The sequence below is a fragment of the Xenopus laevis genome, chromosome 1L (genome assembly GCF_017654675.1).
Source record: "Xenopus laevis strain J_2021 chromosome 1L, Xenopus_laevis_v10.1, whole genome shotgun sequence".
NCBI classification, from domain to species: domain Eukaryota; kingdom Metazoa; phylum Chordata; class Amphibia; order Anura; family Pipidae; genus Xenopus; species Xenopus laevis.
The window spans coordinates 162,963,747-162,977,402 of NC_054371.1; the positions used below are offsets into that span (position 1 = coordinate 162,963,747).

A 13,656-nucleotide genomic window follows, 5' to 3' on the forward strand; every position below is an offset into this window, starting at 1 on the left:
AGGAACTGGTGTCATTCCAGGAAGTGAAAGCGCCCAATAGGACGAATGGAAAAGAAGCTGCGAAGCACGGACAAGGCTGGGAACTACGTTGCACGCCGCGCTAGGTAATGACTGAACCGAGGGGTGGAAGTAGCTTGTCCTTGTGCCATTACCATTTCCGGCTCTTACTTTCTTTTCGGATCCTTCAGCTTTAGCGATGGAGCCGACCAGGGCGCTATTCAATTCCTGTTCCAGTCAGTGGATGCGAATGGTAGTTCAGCGTTGGTGGAAGCGTCCAGTGATTCGGGGCTTCTGGGAATACTCTTGGCCGCGTCGATTGCCCTGTATGAAAAGTGCCGTGTCCCATAGTACCTTGCGGCCGAACTTCACTTATTCTATAAGGACTTACTGTGCGACTACCCAGAGCCGCCTGTGCTGGAGCTGTCAGGCTCAACTGAGCAGGGCTGACTTGTTCTGTCCGGCCTGTACAACTCTGCAGCCACCTGATGAGAGCAAGGACTTTTTCCAGGTTCTGGATTGGTGAGCCCATATTCCTCTTGCATATATACATTTGTAATGGCAAATAATAGCTTCCATTTCCGAGATTCCCCTATTTCAATCATGACAATTTGTTTAAAAATAAATGTAATAGGGGTTTGTCTGATCTAATCCTCTAGTATGGAGGGAGGGATACAGAAAAAGTCTGTAGGTTATAGATATAGAATGTCAAAGTCTTGGCAAATTTACAAATGGTCTTCATTATTTATTTTTTCATAGTTTTTTTCTTTTCTGCATTCAAATGGGGGTCACTGACTACATCAGTCAAAAAACGACTGCTTTGTGTGGCTAAAGTGTTATTGTTCCTTTTTATTACTTATCTTTTACTGGGGCCCACTCCTAACAACCAGACCCTAACAACCAGGTATCTGCTGAAATTGCATACTGGAGAGCTGCTGAACAAAAAGCAAAATTACTGAAATCCTGAAAAGCAAAAAAAACAAAAGACAAGTTAAAATGTATCCCACAATACCACTGCCTACATCATACTAAAAGTTTATTTAAAGGTGAACAACCCTTTTAAACTGGTATCTGGGATATTTAATAAGTGGGTAAAAGGGCCATTTAGCCAGGTCCCACCAAGACAGAGGTTTCACCATCAGACCTTTTTTATTTACTATAACTTAAAGGGCATGTAAAGTCTAAAATAGAATAAGGCTAGAAATGTTGTATTTTGTATACTAAATATAAACATGAACTTGCTGCACCACAAGCCTAATCAAACAAATAATCTATGCTTTCAAAGTTGGCTACGGGGGGTCACCATCTTGTAACTTTGTTAAACATCTTTGCAAGACTAAAGGTGGCCTACACTGATATCTGCGATGTCGCCAAACGAGCGGATCTCTCCCCGATATGGGCATATCAAATAGATGCGGCCGCGATCCGACTGGATTTTTCGTCTCGATCAGTGAAGCCTGTCGGGGGGGGGGGGCCCATACACGGTCCAAGAAGCTGCCGACACGGTCTGTCGGCAGCTTTTATCGGCCTGTGTATGGCCACCTTTAGACTGTGCATGTGCTCAGTGTGGTCTGGGCTGCTTAGGGATCGTCATAAACAAAGCTGGTTGAGTTCTGCATGGCCGTGAAGTAAGGAGGGGTCTCCCCCTGCTGTTCATAAGTATAATTGTTTCCCTGCTCAGCAATTAGGGACCATCTGACAATTCCTATCCACAGCAGTAAATGAATGGAGAATCTCACTACATACAGTCAGGTTTCTTATAAAAACGGTACACATTTTTTAATTAAAGTATATTTGAGATAGGTTTTTTTTAAACCTTTTTATTAAAAAAAGTAAAAATGGGATTTTATTTTTTTGCCTTTACATGCCCTTTAAATAAAGCATCCTTGAGAAATTTCAGATCCCACAAGGCCTATTTTTAATAAAGAGACACCAGACTGGGTAAACTACAACAATGCAACATGGTGCAATCGCCCAAACATGTGGATGACCATTTTTCAAATGATGATCATGCTTTTGTGTCAGCCACTAGTGTTTGCTGATTATTATGCAACACTATCCATGTCACCTGTATAAGCACAGAAAGGAATGATGGAAGAAATCTCCACTTGTCATTACCTTCATGCATTTGATAAGAAAAATGTGTACCTTCCAGGGAAAAGCTTTACTTTTTTGAAAGAACAAAGGTGAAAGTTGTCCCATTATTCACACAGTACTATATTTCAAAGAGGAACTTTTCCACCAAAATTCATCAATCACTTGTTTATGGGACTTACCGTATTTATGACTGTTCATTGTTGATGGCAATTGCTTGTGTTTGATTTGTCTTTACAGTGAAAAATCATTTAATGTCAACACTCGGGAACTGCAACGAAAATACCGTAATCTTCAACGTTTGCTTCATCCAGATTTCTTTAGCCAGAAGTCAGAGGTAAACAATTTGTTTACTGTGTCTTTTCAAACGCTGGTTTATCAACATTTGTGCAACAAGCCCTATTGTCAAAATAAGTATTTTGATAATAGGAACTTTAACAGACATTTTTGTTTACATTTTAAAAATAAATCCACACTTAACTTATGTCTTACTACACCTTACCCAATGTCTTACTACGCTGTCTGTTTGAAGAAGAGAGGTCACCAACCTCCAACTCCATCAATTCTTTGCAGAGATCAGCAGCAGGTAACATATAGCAGTGCCAGATGTTCCTGTCCCTTCATTCCTCATTTAAGTGAGCCATGAAAAGATGCTACTTTCTCTGCTCCCAACTGGAACACGTGAAGGACTGCACTGAACCCTCCAATAAGCACTGGCTTCTTTTTAAATGGAACTTGTTAAATTTTTATGAACAAGTTCCTTTTATTAAAATACTTATAACATTATTGGCACTGTCAGTCAAACCTCAGGGTTGCATCATTCAAATTGCAAACTTTTCAAATTGTTTAATTTAAATGGTTTCTATTACAAAATAAGTCTACATTAAATGTTTATATAGCTATATATTTTTTTCTTTTTGTAGAGTGAACGAAACATATCAGAAAAGCAGTCAACAATGGTTAACAAAGCTTACAATACCCTTCTATCACCTTTAAAGCGAGGATTATATTTGGTAAATTTGATCTGTGTATATTTTTGTCCATAGTTAAGCACTTACCATATTACCACTACTTGTGACTATGTACCAATTAGTTTGATAGTATGTCTGTCCAAGAAATAATCCAAGCCCCTCTTCAAGGCATTAACAGAATCAGCCATCAAAACATCACCCGGCAGTGCATCCCACAACCTCACTGTGAAGAACCACCTATGTTGGTTCAATTGAAAGTTCTTTTCTTCTAGTTTGAAGGGGGGCCTCTGGCATGGGGATCCTCTTTATGGGTAAAAAGGTCCCTTGTTATTTGTCTATAATGTCCTGTAATATACTTGTAAAGTGTAATCATGTCCCCTTGCAAGCACCTTTTTTCCAGAAAAAACAACCCCAACCTTGATTATCTACCCTAATAATTTAATTCTTCCACCCCTAATCAGTTTGGTTGCACTTGTCTGCACACTCTCCAGCTCATTTATATCCTTCTTAAGGACTGGAGTCCAAAACTGCACTGCATGTTCCAAGTGAGGCCTCACCAGGGACCTATAAAGAGGCATAATTATGTTTTCATCCCTTGAGTTAATGCCCTTTTTTATACAAGACAGAACTTAATTTGCTTTAGTAGCCACAGAATGACAATGCCCAGAATTGGACAATTTGTAATCTACAAAAACCCCTAGTTCAATTCCCACCTCCAGGTCATTAATAAACAAGTTGAAAAGCAAGCGACCTAGTACAGAGCCCTGTGGTTCTCCACTAACAACACTGGTCCAATTAGAAAATGTTCCATTTACCACCACTCTTTGTAGTCTATCTTTTAGCCAGTTCTCTATCCAGGTACAAATACTATGTTCCAGGCCAACATTCCTTAATTTAACCAGTAACCTTTTGTGTGGCACTGTATCAAATGCTTTAGCAAAGTCTAATCACATCCACTGCCATCCCAGAATAGAGGTCCCTTCTCACCTTCTCATAAAAAAAAATCAAGCGACATCGATTACGCATTAAACCATGCTGGCATAGACTTATAGTATTATGATTTGCTATGAAGTCCAGTATCTTATCCTCTATTAACCCTTTGAAAAGCTTTCCTACCACAGACGTCAGACTAACTGGCCTATAGTTTTGAAGCTGAGAACGGGATCCCTTTTTGAATAGCGGCACCACATTAGCAATTCGCCAGTCTCTCTGCACTATGCCAGGCCTCGATGAATCCTGATAAACTCAGGGGCCCATTTACTTAGTTCGAGTGAAGGAATAGAGGAAAAATAGTTCGAATTTCGAATGTTTTTTTTTTGGCTACTTCGACTACGACCTTCGACTTCGAATCGAACGATTCAAACTAAAAATCGTTCGACTATTAGACCATTCGATAGTTGAAGTACTGTCTCTATAAAAAATTCTTCAATCCCCTAGTTTGCCACCTAAAACCTACCGAGACCAATGTTAGCCTATGGGGAAGGTCCCCATAGGCTTCCTACCAATTTTCTGATCGAAGGAATATCCTACGATCGATGGATTAAAATCCTTCGAATCGTTCGATTTGAAGGATTTAATCGTTCGATCGAATGATTATTCCTTTGATCGTTCGATCATAGGAATAGCGCAAAATCCTTCGAAGTCGAAGGATTTTACTTCGACGGTCGAATATTGAGGGTTAATTAACCCTCGATATTCAACCCTAGGTAAATCTGCCCCTCAGTAAAGAGGTTTGGCAATCACAGAGCTAAGCTCGCTAAGTACCCTGGGATGAATACCATCCGGCCCAAACCTTTGTTTATCTTAACATGCTCTAGTATCTTTTGAATATCCTCATGTGTGAACCATGCATCATTAGTTGTATTACTAGAATTGGGACTATTAAGACTTAAACCTTTATTAACTGGTTCCTCATTTGTGACAGGCAATTTTGTTGTAATAAATGACAATATCTAATCCTGTGTGTATCTCCTTTAGTGTTTAACTTGCTTTACATCATAGTGGCATCTGTATATTGCTGAAGATGAACTGGTCTCATTTCTTTTCCCAAAGCTAAGTCTGAATGGCATAACATTAAAGGACGGAGCGGACGATGAAGTGGATACACAATTTCTCTTTGATATATTAGAGCTCAATGAACAGCTAAATGATGCAGATGCTAAGGCTGACATTGAAGAAGTTGGAGACTTTGTACAAGGTAAAGAATGGCTTCTTATTTGGCCTCTTATTTTACTTAAAGGGGTGGTTCACCTTCAAGGTAACTTTAAGTATCTTATAGAATGGACAATTCCTAGCAACTTTTCAATTGGTCTTCATTATTTATTTTTCATAGTTTTTTTTCAATTATTTGCCGCATTCAGACTCTTCCATCTTTCAAATGGGGGTCACTGACTTCATCTAAAAACAAATGTTCTGTAAGGCTACAAATGTGTTGCATTGGCTACTTTTTGTTGCTCATTTTCTTATTCGGGCCTTCTCCTAGTCATATTCCAGTCTCTTATTCAACTCTTTGCATGTTTTTTAGGGTAAATTGGACCCTAGCAACCAGATTGCTGAAATTGGAGAGCAGCTGAATAAAAAGCGAAATAATATGAAACCCACAAATAAAAAAAATAATTAGAGCCACTTGAATTGTCTCAGAATATCACTCTAAAAATTAATTTAAAGGAGAACAACCCCTTAATTACTGGGTTCGGGCATAAAAGGGGCACCCATGCTGTCACCTCATCAACCTAATTCCAAAAAGATCCTCCTTCAATAAAAGTAATCATTAAAACAAGGCATGTAACTATTGCTCGACCAATCTTTAATTAAAATTTGATACCCCAAGAGAACATTATTTTACTAGATTTCATTTTTAACAGTGACTTAATGCAACAGCCTTACTATCTCTGGAATTCAATGAGGTAAAAAATAGATATTTGCTTATACAGTTCTTAGCTAATTGTGTTACAGGAATTCAACTTTAGGTGGGTTTTGAAAGGGCCCAAGCCATTTTTTCCTTTATGGCATCTGTGTATTTCAAACAAACACATTACATCACCCTAACACATGGTTTAACTGTGAAGGCAAATCATGTTTCTGTAGGTATCAAGAGCACTCCTGTTATTAATAATAAGTGGCATGTTAACTAACATTGGAGATGTCGAGATGTGGCCCATGGCAACCAACCAGCAATTAGTAAACAGTCACCTACATGTTAGAAAACGAAAGAAAGGAGCTGATTGGTTACTATGGGCAACATCCTCGGAGATCTCTGGAGATATTTTCTCTAATGTTGGTAAACATGCCCTCTAAGTTTTGTGGTAACCGAAAACTACAGTTGTGTAAGGATGGATCACTGCCTTCCAGGAAAAACTTCTATTGGAACCCGAAAACAATGTTAAATAGAATGGTGTTGAAAAATAAAATCGGTTTTCTTCAGTCAGAGTTTGTTGTGTGTATCCAAATAAAGAAATAATCAGAAACAGTTAATGCCCACTTTTTTTAATAGGACTAAAACTGTGAAGAGGCTGTGGTGTTCTGAGGCATCTCTTTGCTGCTTGTGTGTATGGAAACGCCTTATATTAAGCTATCCATTATTGTTTTTGCAGCTAAAATCTAAAACTAGTGCACATTTATCTTAGGGGGAAAATGTTATCATCTAGGATAAGTGATCGGATATCAGCTACAGATTGAATTTGCTCTTACTGGAGCTCATTCCCTATGGCTCAGGGTTTACTTTCAGCACTTGGGAAGCTTACTGTATGTTCCCCCAAAGCTCATTTATCCTGAGCATAAAGTGAAACTTAAAGGGTTTGTTCACCTTTAAGTTTACATTAAGGGGCCCATTTACTTAGCTCGAGTGAAGGAATAGAAGAAAAAATACTTCGAATTTCAAATGGTCGAATATGGCTACTCCGACCATCGAATTGGCTACTTCGACCTTCGACTTCGAATCGAACGATTCGAACTAAAAATCGTTCGACTATTGACCATTCAATAGTTGAAGTACTGTCTCTCTAAAAAATTCTTCGACCCTCTAGTTCGCCACCTAAAACCTACCTACGAGAAGGTCCCCATAGGCTTCCTAACAATTTTCTGATTGAAGGAATATCCTTCGATCGATGAATTAAAATCCTTCGAAACGCTTGATTCGAAGGATTTAATCGTTCGATCGAACGATTATTTCTTCGATCGTAGGAATAGCGCAAAATCCTTCGACTTCGATATTTGAAGTCGAAGGATTTCAATTCGGCAGTCGAATATCGAGGGTTAATTAACCCTCGATATTCGACCCTAGGTTTTTCAGTCAGAGTTTGTTGTGTGTATCCAAATAAAGAAATAATCAGAAACAGTTAATGCCCACTTTTTTTAATAGGACTAAAACTGTGAAGAGGCTGTGGTGTTCTGAGGCATCTCTTTGCTGCTTGTGTGTATGGAAACACCTTATATTAAGCTATCCATTATTGTTTTTGCAGCTAAAATCTAAAACTAGTGCACATTTATCTTAGGGGGAAAATGTTATCATCTAGGATAAGTGATCGGATATCAGCTACAGATTGAATTTGCTCTTACTGGAGCTCATTCCCTACCGAACGATTATTTCTTCGATCGTAGGAATAGCGCAAAATCCTTCGACTTCGATATTTGAAGTCGAAGGATTTCAATTCGGCAGTCGAATATCTAGGGTTAATTAACCCTCGATATTCGACCCTAGGTAAATCTGCCCCTAAATGATGTAGCGAGTGATATTCTGAGACAGTCTGTGATTGGTTTCTATTTTCTATTATTTGTGGTTGTTAAGTTATTAAGCAGCTCTCCCGTTTGCAATTTCAGCAATCTGGTTGCTAGGATCCAAATTACCCTAGCTATCATGGTCTGATTTAAATAAGAGACTGGAATATGGATATGGGAGGGCCTAAATAGACAGATAAGTAATAAAAAGTAGCAATAACAATACATTTGTAGCCTTACAGAACATTTGTTTTTAGATGGGGTCCGTGCCCCCTATTTGAAAGCTGAAAAGAATCAGAAGAAGACGGCAAATCATTTAAAACAGTAAAAAATAAATAATTAAAACCAATTGAAAAGTATGCCATTCTATAACATACTAAAATTTAACTTAAAGGTGAGCCACCCCTTTAAAGAAGAATTCAACCATGTGGGGGGAAAACCCCCGTACCCCCACCCCAGTTAGACCCTCCCTCCTCCCCCTGAAGCTAACTATCACCCCCCCCGGGGGAAATGCCCCATACTTACCCCTCGGTGCAGATTCTTCCAGCGGAGTTCCAGGCGTCCATATTCTGCGTCCTCCGTAAGCTAACTGTGAGATCGGCAATTTCTGTGTTCTGTGCGCAAGCCGGAAAACTGCCCCAACTGCGCATGCGCAGAAATACCGTTCTCCTAGTCAGCTTATAGAGGAGCCTGAAGATGGATGCGTGGAACTCCGCTGGAAGAATCTGCGCTGAGGGGTAAATATGGAGTATGGGACATTTCCCCCAGGTGGGTAGTTAGCCTGGGAGGAGGAGGGAGGGGGGTCTACCTGGGGTGGGGGGTACAGGGTTTTTTCCCACAGGGTTGAATTCTTCTTCAAGCTTAACCACATTGCTTCAAAACCCAGTAACTATGTAATTGCATACATGGTCATTAATGTATTGTATACAACAGCGGTCCCCAACCTTTTTTGGCCCCGGGCCTGGTGTATAGCCGAAATTTTTTGCAAGGGTTGGGGGGGAGGGGCGCGACGGTGTCCAATTAGGTACGCCACGTTAATTGGTTGCTAGGCTCGGCGGCCCAGTTCAAGACTGTCCCCTGGTATACAAGATATGCTTACTGTTTGAGCCGTACAAAAAGTAATGCTAATGACCAATATTCTGTTTTTAACAGGACAGTTGGCATCTCTGACAAAGGATTTGAGAAAAGCTTTTCAGCAAGGTATATATTTTCTATCTGTTTAACCCTTGCAGGTATCCTGTGTGACTGAAAATAGACTGCTTTGCAGCAGAAAAACAAAGATGACAGAACTGTTCGTTATAATGTATGCTAAATATATGCAGTTATATTGCTTTATTGGCATTTAAGGGCCCATTTACTAACAATAGAATTTCTGGGTTTTTTTCCTCAAATCTCTAAAAAAAAATATCTGGTTTTCTCCTTTTTTTTAAAAAAAAAAAAAAGCTCTAAAAATTTGACATTTAAGTGTAAAAACCATGTAAACCTCTAATCCAAATGTTAAAAGTTGTCGAGGTGCTATAGAAGTCAATAGGAGCTGCCCAATTGGGCAGCTTTAAATCAATTTGGACTGAATTGTTTGGAAAACACATTTTTAGAGGTTTTCATATTTTGTACCACGTTCTTTTCCGTTCATACTTTTTTATTTCTGATCTTTTTTTTTTTTTTTTTTTGAAAGTTGTTTTTATTGGTTTTCAAAAACATGTTATATATTTCTTGGACACTCTATATGTCCAGTTAATAATTATCGTTTTAAAAATAACGTGTTTAGTGAGTAGAAGTAAAGAATTAGAGAAAAAGGAAGAAAATTAAACACAAAACAAATGAACATATCATTGCATATCCATAGTTGTACATTGTTATGTAACAGATTCCGAGATCACTTCAAATCCTAAAATAACAGGTTAGGTTAGTTTACCTTAGATAAGATGTCAAAAGTCTATTAGTACGGCGACTCCTGGGGGGATTTCTGATGTTTTTAATAAATCTCAAGTTTTAGAGTTTGTGAGCTTTGTCGTAGTTTCTAAAACCACTAAAATCTGACCTTGGATAAAACAGATGGGCCCCTTAGTGTTTGCTCTCAGACCAGTTAGCGTGAGTCCTATCGTTTGCTTGTTGCTTTTGACACCATATTAATGTCATACCAGGGGGAGAACAGTGTAAGCAAACCATAAATAAAGACGGGAATTTCTGCCATAGCAAGCTTTGACTAATTGTAGCAGTATAACTATTTTGGTAAAAACATTTGGTCTAAAAGATCAACCTTTCACAGTTCCCCTTTTGACATTATTCAAAGTCATAAACATGCTCATGGTTCTCATCAGGCCTCCATAAATAGCCAGCACATCTGCCACACTGGTATTTTCAAATTATCTTTATTCAAAATGTATGCTCTTATTTGGGATAAGCATAGCATGTGTTCTATTACATTTAATTTCTTTTATATATTGAGTATAATACATTTTTATTCTTTGTTCTGTGACAAAAGCATTGATATTGTTTACAAATACTCTTTGATCTGTTTTTTTAACAGTTTTTATATTTTTCAGGTGATCTCCAAGAAGCTAAAATACTTCTAGCAAAGATGAAATACTTCTCAAATATACAAGACCAAGTAAAGAAGAAAATAATATCTTAAGTGCTGTACAAATGTGACACGGCCCCATTAAGTTATCATTATACTCAAAAAAGCATTTGCACTGCCAGTAAGGTTTTACCTGTGTGAAAGCGCTACCAGACACAATATTAATTTATTAAAAGGACATTTGTTTACTGGGCTAGAACCAGAAAGAGAATTCTATATGTATGTACTGCTGCAATTCTGACAAAGATTTCTCATGCCTGATGAGGAAATACCAAATGCTTAGCTCTGTAAAATAGCAGTCATATGTATCTGAGTGAAAAAGTAAAGTTGGTTTTATCAGTGGACTGCTCTTTTTTACATTATTTGAATTCTACTTCTTGTTTTAATATTTAAATCTGCCAGAATATGATTAATAAGAAACTCAGCAAATTGTTTTTATAACAGAGACATAAGTTAAGCTTTTTCCCAAACCGATTTCCACCCCTTTGGTAGGTGGCTCATTATCATGTTACAATCAGCTAGTTATTTTATGCATGCAAATGTGCAATAGTAATGTTTTCCAATTAATACTTCACTGTGCATACATATGCTGGGGAAATAGTGATTTAATACATGTTGGCGCCACCCAGTGTATTGTTTTCTCCTTGCCTTTTACAAGGTGTATACTTTGATGTAACCTACTGTACCCAGCACCTACCATGACTAAGTAGTAAGAATATGGCTGCTTTTCATGGCTGTGTTTATAGGTGCTTAAAGTCGTGCCACCTAAATCAAACGCAAATGAAGGGCGATTCGTGTTTACACTGACGTGGTGTATTTTCCCTCTCAGATGCAAGTTGCACCCATTTGTGGGGAAAATGTGTCTTTGGGCATTGAAATTATTACTTTTGATTGCAGTGGGTGGGATTATGCTTAATATGCATTGTGGGTAAGAACATCCATTTCATGATTTTTTGTACTCTAGTAAATGATCACTAAAATGTTCATCTAAATTAATACTACTGATTGCCATTATTTTAAGTGACATTTTATGAACTTCATTAACTCATAGCAACCAATCAGATATTTGTTCTCAAACAACCGGCTGGTAAGTGCTACCTGCTGGTTGGTTGCTATGGCTTACTAGACAAGTATCAAATTTTAGACAATATAGTATAAACAGCTTTCTACTCTGGATGCCCAGGTGCTCAATTCTTTGTTCTCTAGGCTATGAACAGAAAGAGTTGTGCCTTAGGCGGGTGTTTAAAAGCAACTAGGGTGCATTATGGGCAAAAAACAAGGCTTTTTGCACCAAAGTAAGTAATCCTTAACATGCAAGAGATTCATATCTACTGCAGTTGCCGCTAAATAAACACGACTGAAGTAATTAAAGGGAACTTGTCACCCTCACAAATAATTCCAAATTGTTTTCTATTGTTTTTGTCAAGCAAATAATCTTTAATTACACTATGTGAATGGTTTAATTTTGTGGGTGGGGTGGTTCGCCTTTTAGTATGATGTAGACTGTCCAACTTCTGTGGTACCGAGGGCCAAAGTTTTACTGGCCTTTGTGGTGGAGGGCCGATAATTGAAGTCAGTGTTGGCTACTCCCCCTTTTAAACCACACCAACTGTAAACCACACCCATGTTACCACAAGAACTTTTAAGATCATATCCACATTAACGGTGGTAGCCCACCAAAAAACCAAATGGTTGGTGTTCACTGCAGGGAAATCCCTCATCACTCATATGTGAAAAATTGAAGTCATGTTAAAACATACCCTTAAATCCATATGCCTCATCCTCCCCTGTGGATAATATAACAACCCCCCAACACATAAACACCTTAGGGGTCCTTAACAACAATTTCCAAATGCTAACAAACCCCAGGAACAAACCCCTAACAGGCTTACATTCCACAGGTAGCATAGGGCACACACAAGCAGCACTGGGCAAGCAGAGAATGGCACACATAGGGAGGGAGGGAGGGAAGGCAGAGCAGGAGACAGGGAAAGCTATCATTCTAATATGTACTACATACAGTGAAACAGTGCTGGTGCCCCATTAGGATTTTGAATAAGGTGTGAACAGGTGAACAATATGGGCAGTTTCAGTCTGGTTCTCAAGTGTGAACAGTACAGGTTTTAGGATATAAACAATAGAGGTGTCACAAGTGTGAACAATACAGGGGGATCACAGGTGTGAACAATACAGGGGATTAGAGTCTGAATTTGAGGTTTAAACAATGCAGGGGCCAGTTAATCTCTACAGTGATACCTTTTAAATTTTACATATGGTAAACAGACATAGCATGTGGGGGGGCCACAGAAGGGAACGGCCCGCGGGCCGGCAGTTGGACAGCCCTAGTGTAGAGAGTGATATTCTGAGACAATTTGCAATTGGTTTTAATTTTTTATTATTTGTGGTTTTTGTTATTTTGTTTTTTTATCCATCAGATCTTAAGTTTGCTATTTTAGCACTCTGGTTGCTAGTGTCAAAATTACCCTAGCAACCATGCACTGATTTTAATAAGAACCTGGAATAGGAGAGGCCTTAATAGAAAGATGAGTAATAAAAAGTAGCAATAACAATACATTTGTAGCCTTACAGAGCATTTGTTTTTAGATTGGGTCAGTGACCCCTGTTTGAAAGCTGGAAAAAAATCAGAAGAAGGTAAATAATTTAAAAACTATTAAAAATAAATAGGGAAGACCAATGGAAAAGTTTCTTTCAATTGGCCATTATATAACATACTAAAAGTTAAGTTAAAAGTGAACCACCCCTTTAAGCCTTGGAATTACACAATGACAGCAAGAAGGCAGCCCCATTAGTGAAACCATTTTTTAAAGCAAGCTTTGCATTTTCCCAAAAAATAGAACCTGATGACCAAGCATGTCCATACACAGGCTGCACAGTTATAGAGAAGTGATATGTTGGAAGCAGGGCCTCTTTAGGGGGGCGGCGTGTGTAATAAATTGTGCAAATCTGCGTGGTTGAGTGTGAGCCTAAACCCACCAATTTATTACTGCTACCCTCTGCTCTTCTCTGGCTTCCTCTTAACTGCGGCCAAGATGATATGTTACTTGCAGAAATAATTTAAGTTATTTTTGCAAATGGAAATGGAATTCAACAACTCCTATTAATAGCTTGTGAGCAACCTCTGACACTTTTCTAAAGGCTGGCTATGAAATAAGAAACTGTTCTTATAAAGAAGGTTGATTCATGATTGAGTTCCATGTACAACTATACGCTCCTTGCAGTCATTTCAGGAGGTCAGTGGAGCTGGGAATGCAACTGTAATGTTCATTTGTTCAGTTT

General features: G+C 38.5%; 1 protein-coding gene across 2 annotated transcripts; it reads left to right on the forward strand.

Moving 5' to 3' along the window:
• Window positions 1-109: 109 nt before the first annotated feature.
• On the forward strand, window positions 110-10,701 carry hscb.L (HscB mitochondrial iron-sulfur cluster co-chaperone L homeolog). 2 transcript variants are annotated; one of them, NM_001092634.1, is given in 6 exon segments: window positions 110-519; window positions 2,332-2,428; window positions 3,015-3,104; window positions 5,115-5,259; window positions 8,931-8,978; window positions 10,325-10,701. In NM_001092634.1, coding segments are annotated over 6 exon segments (792 nt in total). In that variant the 5' UTR covers window positions 110-196; the 3' UTR covers window positions 10,414-10,701.
• The last annotated feature ends 2,955 nt before the right edge of the window (window positions 10,702-13,656 follow it).